Raw genomic sequence first — 8,643 nt, 5'->3', positions numbered from 1 at the left:
TTCCATCACAGTATGACTTACACCATAAGCCTGATGACTATACACGCACATTGCAGAACGAAGGGAAAAAGAGCAGATCACGTGCAAGTGCAAGTGGGAGCAAATCAAGTTCAACTACAAGCAAAAAAGGATCAAACGTTCCTCAGCTTGGACAACAGGCCAAACAGTCGATTCCACCCCTCAGGGTGTTACCCGAGAATGTTCCCTCTCTGGTGCAGGGGCAAGATTTGGAATTAGCAAAGAAGTGGGCGGATGAATGGGGTATCCCGGTTGAAGATGTTCTGGCTTCCCAAGACGACAGGTTACCCAAGGCTGTGGTAGCCCCTAAGCCACAGTTTGTCATGGGAGCGCCTTTGGTCAGCAAAGATAAGTTTGATGATCTCCCAACAAATATGCGTTACTTGCATACATGGTACTTAAGTGAATCAAAGAATAGGAGAACGATGATCGTGGCGCGTGTCCCAAGGGAGTACTACGGCCGCCCCGAAGAAATCCATATCGACTTTGATGAACTCTTCCAGATGTACAATGTCGACGCCCTCGACAAATCGCTTATGAGTTGCTATTGTCTGTAAGTTTTTCAATTCGTTGTCTACATATAACTTGTTTAGTTATTTCAATTCATTGTCTACATATAACTTGTACTCTATTATGCAGAATGAAGATTCTGGAATGTAAAAGTAGGAACATCCTAAATATTGGGTTTATTGACCCAGATAAAATACATATAGCGACGCTAACTGATAAACCCAAGGAGACGGAGGAAAACCTTCTAAGGTTTCTAACAGATCAAAATTTCTGTGACCACATACTGTTTCCATACAACTTCAAGTAAGGGTCTTTACTCTGTTGTGTCCATTCACTTATAAGTGTAATTGATAAGTTACTGACACACACACACACACATATATATATATACATGTGCAGCTACCATTGGATTCTATTGGACATTCAAATTGATAAGGGAAGAGTTGATGCCTTCGACCCATTATCGAGACCCTTGGAACAGTTCCAAAGCCTGCAGGACATGCTCCAAGGGTAATTTCAATCATTCTTGCGCTCTATCGGTCTCTTTCGATGATTTTCTGATATATCAATTAATGAAAAACTTAGCAAATCATTTTCCTTGTCGGGCAGGGTTTGGAAGCGGTTCAAGTGCGTGACTCCCGGTATCGAGCATGAGAAGCTGACCTTTAGAGCGGCTCAGGTAAGTAGTAGTATGATATACTTCTATTTTCAATACATTTATGATGTTAGATTATTATTTTGATTATATATATTCTATTCTCGTAAAGTGCGACCAGCAGCCACGGGGGACGCATCTATGCGAATACTATGTTTGCGAGACCATTCGCACGTTTACCTCTGAGCACAAGGATTACAGATACGACGTAAGCAATAAACATTCACACCTCTATTTTTACCCGTCATTCTTTGTTATCATGATTGATATTCATATTCATCTCCTCTTCTTATATAGTACACGGCCATGAGGGAGAAGTACCTATCAGAGCAACGCGCGATTGCTGTTGCAGAGGAGCTTGCGACCTTTCTGAGGACGGAAGCTATAGATGACAAAGGACGATTTAGTGTAGCTAGGGACCATTACTGATGTTGGTCCATGTAATCGAATAGACGGGCTCTAGTCCCGATAATTCAGATCTCCATATAATTGTATATATATATATGCTCGCTTGTAAGATAAGTTAATCTTATATATATATGCATAAACATGTATATTTAGAATTATATGAAAACTAATTCCCGAACACCAAACGAGGCATCACGTTAATCTCCCGAACACCTAAACCCTAAAACCCTAAAACCCTAAAATAAACAAAATCTGCAGAAACTCTTTAGTCCCGGTCTGTGTTAAGACCCGGGACTAAAGATCCTGGCCCGGAGGGCGCTCCGAGGCGCCCACGTGGAGCACCTTTGGTCCCGACTTGGAACAGGGCCGGGACTAAAGGTTAGGCCTTTAGTCCCGCCTCTTTGGTCCCGGTTGGGAAACTGAAACTATATGCCATGTCCCCACTAGTGAGTGAGAATCCTCAAGGCTGTTCATTCCCCTTCTGCAAAAGAAAAAATGTGCCTCAAGGCTGTTCATTCCCCTTCTGCAAAAGAAAAAATGTGTCGAGTGCCCGATGTTATGCACTCGGCAAGGTTGTACAGTGCACTGGGCAAAGTAGTGGACTCCGGTAGTGAGGAGAACTAATAAAATCGGACGAAACAAGTAGGAAACAACGAACAACCGAAGTATATCTATACCTAATAATAAAGCGGCTATTGCTTCCGTCGGAAAACCCACCACGGAATTTTTATAAAAAAAACTGTATTTTTTATTATTCAACCCGTGCTCCATCATTTATCTGCAACGCAAAAGAAAAAACGATTCGCTGTAAAAATTATACCCGTACGCATCGCCTCCTCCCGTCGACCCTGGGTCACCCTGGCATGTGCCCAGGCCGCCGCCACACCACTCGCCGCCGCGGCCGACCTCAACCGCCACCGCTGTCGATCTCAACCCACCCGCCTCCGCGGCTGTACCTCTCCCCGCTCACTGCCCCCATTGCGGCGCTCGAGCACATCGCGTCGACCCTGGTCCACCCTAGCCTGTGCCCAGGCCACTGCCACACCACTCGCCGCCGCGGCCGACCTCAACCACCACTGTTGTCGATCTCAACCCACCCGCCTTCGCGGTCGTACCTCTGCCCGCTTGGTGCCCCCGTTTCGGCGCTCGAGCACAGCTTCTGGATCAAATCAACGCGACAGCTACATCGACTTGGGATGATGCGTCTGCTCGATGCAGAACGGCGGCGGCGTGCGGATAAGGCGCGGCGGAGCGAAGTACTTGCAGGTGGAGGCGGGCCTCCATGGCTCACACGGGGAACTCCGAGGTTATGGCGCGGCAACGACGACTCCTTATGGCCAGATAGAGGCGCCTAACCCTTGCTCCCCTCATCGTATCCCCTCCTCCGGCAGGAACTCATCATCTCATGAGATCCCCTCCCCATGCCTCCAACCGTGTGCCAAGCACCGGTAAAAAAATTTGTTTTGTGAGAATTTGTTTGCTGATGAATAATGTATTGAATGTAAGATTGCATTGTTGTAGAGAGAGAGAATGAAACACCACCTTCAGTTTGTCATCTGATCCCACATTCTCTACCCCATGAGTGAAATAAGATAACAGTCCATTGATCAATTCACGTAGCCTCTTTGTTTTGCTTTGCTTGTCCCGCTCAATTTCTCGTCATGGTGGAATTAACAATGGACGGGTTGATTTCTCAACAAAATAGGATATGACTGACTACATTAGTTAGTTAGCTTATTATTTTAATAAATTAAAATGATTATAAAAAGATTAAAAGCGTGTGGTATTTTTTTCTCCCGTTGCAATGCACGGATCCTTTTGCTAGTATATCTAATTAATGTATGAGATATTGAGTATTTAGCACGCAAAAACAGAGATTGATCACTTAGCTGGAGAAGGGATGGGGTTCTTCGCTGGCCATGTCTCCATTAAGATTCACATCTTCCCTCCGCGAGCTTTCTGGTGAACCTGGTGGTCTACGACTCGAGCATTTTTAAGATCCTTGTTTCCTTCTGTATTACTGAAGGTCTTCCATAGATTCAGTGCAGCAACAGAGTCCTGCGTACTGCGTCAGTAACCTCGTGTCTGTCAAGTGTCGACATGCCATCAGGCTACAGTTTCAGGCCTGGCCATCTGCACTTGCACACGGAGGATTGGGGCAATTTCATCCGTGTGCTAGTCCACAGGCCAGGCCAAAGCATTGTGTCACCTCCCAACCACACAGCCGAAGCCGACCGGCCGTCCAAACCCGGCCTTGTAGGATGAGCCATACAAAAATCTCGTGCTTTGAGGGAGTTCACGCACAGAAGCATCTCACACTATAAAAAAATAGAATTTCTTAAACTTTTCTTCTGTTTCAAATCAAGGTACTGTTCACCGGACTCAGATGAGACGGGCTCCAGATTGAATTATTACATATTTCCACAAACTCCTCAAATATAAGGAGTTAAGCTGTAGTGAGCTTTTAAGGGCCTAAATGTTGAGGGATCGGCCAGAGATGCCCTCAGAACAAACTTAGAACTTCTAATATTTTGGAGCGGAGGAAGTATCATGAAACTGGACTTGCTATGTGCCTGGCTTCGAGCCCTGGGGAGGCTACTAACCAAGAAAAAAAATAAAAGACTGCAAGTTAACTACTCCCTCCCTTCCTAAATATAAGTCTTTTAAGATATTCCACTAGGGGGCTACATACGGATGTATATAGACATACTTTTAAAATATAGATTCATTCATTTTGGTTCGTATGTAGCCCTCTAGTGAAATCTTTAAAAAGACTTATATTTAGGAACGGAGGGAGTAATTAAGATGAAGGCAGATACTCGACACACACTTCTTTCTGAAGAATCCAGATGCTCGTGTACTTATAGATATACAAGGACATTTATGCTCCAGTTCTTCCTATAAAGCCAAAGAAGAATCGCACCGAAATAATGTACAACACACCGTTTATTCGTTGACAAGACAAACAAGGGCTGGCACAAACTGGTCCAATTTACGGCGCAGCAATGTGTAACAAACTAGAGAGAAAGGTCAGCCAGGTCAAATGATCTCGAAACCGCCTTGTACCAGGAGTCTCCTCTTTTCTTCCTGTGTGCATCGTCTAACTTGGGGCGGAACACCGTTGTGTTCTCCTTGTGCAGGCCTGCGAATATTTCCTCCTTCGTCCAGACTCCGGCAGCTAACCCTGCTGCGTATGCGGCCCCGAGGGCCGTTGTCTCAATGTCGGCTGGCCTGACAACAGGGCTACCCAGCAAATCAGCCTGCAGGTGTGTCCATACCATCGTCAGTTGTCAGACGGAAACTCAAAGAGCTCTTACACTTGTAAGAATAAACAGTCTGTGTGCTAAAGTATGATACAAAATTAAGTAAAACTATTGGTAGGTAAGCTTGTGTTTCCTGCATTTCAGATGTAATTAGGTGTTTTTTTAAGGAAATTAATCTACATTGTGCAACTATCTTCCTTTTTCTAGAATATGTAACTATCTGTTTAAACATGCAGCAATACGATGAACCACAAACAGATGTATTCCACTGCAGTTTTTGTTTATATAGAAGAAAAGGAATGCTGACGAAGAGTAGAAACATTTTTTTTACCTGGATCTGCATGAGAAGGTTGTTAACAGTAGCACCACCATCAACACGTAGCAAGAACTCCCCTTCTGCACTCTTGACTTCTCCTGCCTCCCCAGCATCCTTATGCATGGAGCTGAGGACATCATTCACCTGAAAGCACATACTCTCGAGCACTGCTCGAGCAATGTGCCCCTTGTTGGTGAACCTCGTGATTCCTATGCAGATCCCCCTAGCATCATCCCTCCACCATGGCGCGAACAATCCATTGAATGCTGGCACAAAGTATATGCCACCTGAATCCTGCACACTTTCAGCTAACCCTTCAATTTCTGCAGCCGAGGAAATGATTCCAAGGCTGTCCCTCAACCACTGAACTGCTGCACCAGCAATTGCAATTGACCCTTCTAGAGCATAATTAGTTGGCACATCTGGGCCAAGTTTGTAAGCAATGGTGCTAAGAAGACCGTGGGTGGACTGAGTAACCTCCTCCCCTGTGTTGAGAAGGATGAAGGCACCAGTTCCATAGGTGCTTTTTGCTTCACCTTTCTGGCATAGCTGCCCAAGCATCGCAGCATGCTGATCTCCTAGACACCCTGAGATAGACACACCAGCCAAAGGGAACCCACTGGCAACAACACCAATTTTCTCGGAGTTGCTGACAATCTTTGGCAAGATGCCAGCAGGAATGCCTAATGCCTCAAGTGTAGGCTTGTCCCAGTCAAGTGCCTTCAGATTCATAAGCATTGTCCGTGATGCGTTTGAGCAGTCTGTGACATGCCGCCCAACTAACTCCTTTCCATCACAGTCTTTCCCACCAACGCCTCCAGTTAGGTTCCAGATCAACCAGGTATCGATTGTGCCAAATAATGCATCACCAGCCTTGACTGCATCCTTGACAGCGTTAACATTCTCCATCAACCATAATAACTTCAGAGCACTGAAGTAGGTACTGATTGGTAAACCACATGTCTCCACAAAGTGCGTTCTACCACCTGATAGCTCACTTTCCAGTCTCCTGAAGAGAGGAAGCATTAAACACAATCAGAACACCAAAAAACATAAAAATGTTAACACAAAGTGGCAGTTGGATAAAAGGAGACCTGCAAATAGAGCTAGTGCGAACATCCATCCACACAATGGCATTGTAGAGCGGAAGGCCTGTGGATTTGCTCCACACAACGGTAGTCTCCCTCTGATTTGTGATTCCAATGGCCTTCAAACCAGCATCCACATTAAGTCCACTGGCTGCAGCTTTTTCGAGTGTCTTTGCCATGCAGACCTTCACACTCTCCATGATCTCCATAGGATCATGCTCGACCCATCTTTTAGTTCACATCAATACAAAGATGAAAAAAGTTAGAAGTCATCTTCTAGCTGCGAATTTAAGGGGTGGCAAACAACAGTATAACAAACCCAAGAAGAAAACTGTCAGCGCTTTACACAGGAAGATGGCACTACAGACTGTGAACAGAATCAAATATCATAGAATACCGCACATAAAGCAACATTCGGCATGGCATTTTTCACATATAGACAAATAAATGGAAACAGGGGTGAAACAAATAAAACCTTTTATGTTGCTTCAGAACCCAGTTTACAGGTAAGAAACATTTAGTCAAGTGAAGAGCAAGAAGATTTCAGCCCAAAGGCGCATCAAGGATAATTAGCACTAGAAGTGTATTAGATTTGAAGCAAGGCCAGTCATCGATCTGGCCCTTTTCCGTGAATATGTAGAAGGAAAATGAAATATTAAAACTGAGTCAGGCTAGTCATATGCCACAACTGTTAAGAACATCAAACTGCTCTGTCATAGAAAAACCTCAATCCTTAACAACTCCCTTTTGTAATTGTGAAGCATGGAAATGTTATCCTCCAGTAGCCACCCAATCCATCTGGGCCATAGGTTTACGTACTCCAGACAACAACTCATTTTAGAAGACAGCATCACAGCAACTCTTAATATAAGAAAAGAGGTGCCAGTGCGCAGTCTCACTCGCATCTAAATAACTTACTAGATAGCCTGTAAAGCAAGCAAGACTGGGACTTCCGTGACTTCATTAACTCAGGAAGTCAACTATCATGCCTGTGCTGTAGGAAAACAAGGAATATTTATCTATCATATCCCAAAACTATTCATAACACTATACACCGTACTGTTCAAAAGTTCAGTAGAGTAGCTTGTTGTGCATACGGTGGCTATGTAAGCACTAAGCACTACTAGAAGATCTTGAGATCATCGGAAAAAAATGAAGGGAAGCGCATGATCCTGATTGTCAATCGAGTCATGAGACTAAAGGACAGAGTAACAGGGCAAACCTGAAACACTGACATGAGATGACATAACAGTTAGCTTGCGGCCTGAAGTTTGGCGGTCGACATAAACAGGAGCATATAAACAGACACGAAGGTACGTACAGCTCCAGACATAAAGCACTTGATGATCCTAATTGTGACATCACATCACATGACACCTAAACTGACAACTGAGTCACCAAAAGCGCACGGTTTGCTTGCCAAACTACCTGAATTCCTGAACCACTGACATGCCATAACATAACAGTTGGGGCTGTACTTTCGCACTGGACAAATCCGGAGCGTATGGTGGCAACCGAAAAGGCGGCACAGCTTAACTAGAAATTCCCTAATTATACGTCCGGGTCTACCAACCAGCCGAAAAGAACGATCAGGCCCCTCGAAAATTCCACGGGCACGCGTAACGGATCAGACGACGAAATTGGCAGCAGGGGTCGTGGTGGTGCGCGCTTACCCGGCCTCCGGGTAGTGCTGCTTGAACTCGAGCTGGTGGGAGGCGACGGGGCTGGCGTGGCGGTCGTAGACGATGAACCTGGTGCTGGTCGTCCCCTGATCGATCGACGCCACGTACACCTCCTCCCCCTTCCCTGCCATGCTCTCAGAGTCCCAGTCCCCACACGCCTAGAGCAAGCTCCGCCGGCGGGCGGACAGAGGGGAGCGGCGGCGGGAGTGAGCTGGTGGAACAACCGAGGAGGGGGGCGGCGTCAAACTGGGAAGCGGTTGGGAGCTGAGAGCGGACTGCGGCAGCGGGGCGGAGGGAGGGAGGTTATGGGCGAGGAAGGTGGGTGGATCCGATTGGGAGGGAGGTGGATGAGCTGGGCGTGGAAGTCAATGACTATCGGTTGTCTGACTCTGATCTGAGACTGCTAGTGGTTCGCCTCTATCTCCTCGCGCTGCCTCTCGGCTCTGCACGGCACGGACGGGGTTTCTGCGACGAAAATCCTGCTATTTTCCGCCCGCGCTCCCACGAAACTGGGGATGCCAGTTGGGGACGGATAACACCAAACTTCAGTGTGTCCATCCAAACGGACGACGATTTCGTTCGTTTTTTGTTTGTTTGGGTCGGTCGTCTGTCTAGCGTCTACTCTGTTTTAGATATGGGTCGACAGCGCGTCCAATGCGCCGATTCATATGTGTCGGCGTGGTCGGCTGACCGTCGTACCGTG

General features: G+C 46.2%; 1 protein-coding gene across 1 annotated transcript; it reads right to left on the bottom strand.

Moving 5' to 3' along the window:
• Positions 1–4,424: 4,424 nt before the first annotated feature.
• LOC123428161 (glycerol kinase) lies at positions 4,425–8,365 on the bottom strand. The gene is made up of 4 exons (XM_045112329.1): positions 7,932–8,365; positions 6,265–6,486; positions 5,186–6,179; positions 4,425–4,851 (listed from the first exon to the last, which is right to left on the bottom strand). The coding sequence occupies exons 1-4, from the start codon at positions 8,069–8,071 to the stop codon at positions 4,609–4,611; spliced, it is 1,599 nt and encodes a 532-aa protein (XP_044968264.1). The 5' UTR covers positions 8,072–8,365; the 3' UTR covers positions 4,425–4,608.
• Between the last annotated feature and the right edge of the window lie 278 nt (positions 8,366–8,643).

Source organism: Hordeum vulgare, chromosome 2H (genome assembly GCF_904849725.1).
Source record: "Hordeum vulgare subsp. vulgare chromosome 2H, MorexV3_pseudomolecules_assembly, whole genome shotgun sequence".
NCBI classification, from domain to species: Eukaryota; Viridiplantae; Streptophyta; class Magnoliopsida; order Poales; family Poaceae; genus Hordeum; species Hordeum vulgare.
This window is presented reverse-complemented; position numbering and strand designations above follow the sequence as displayed.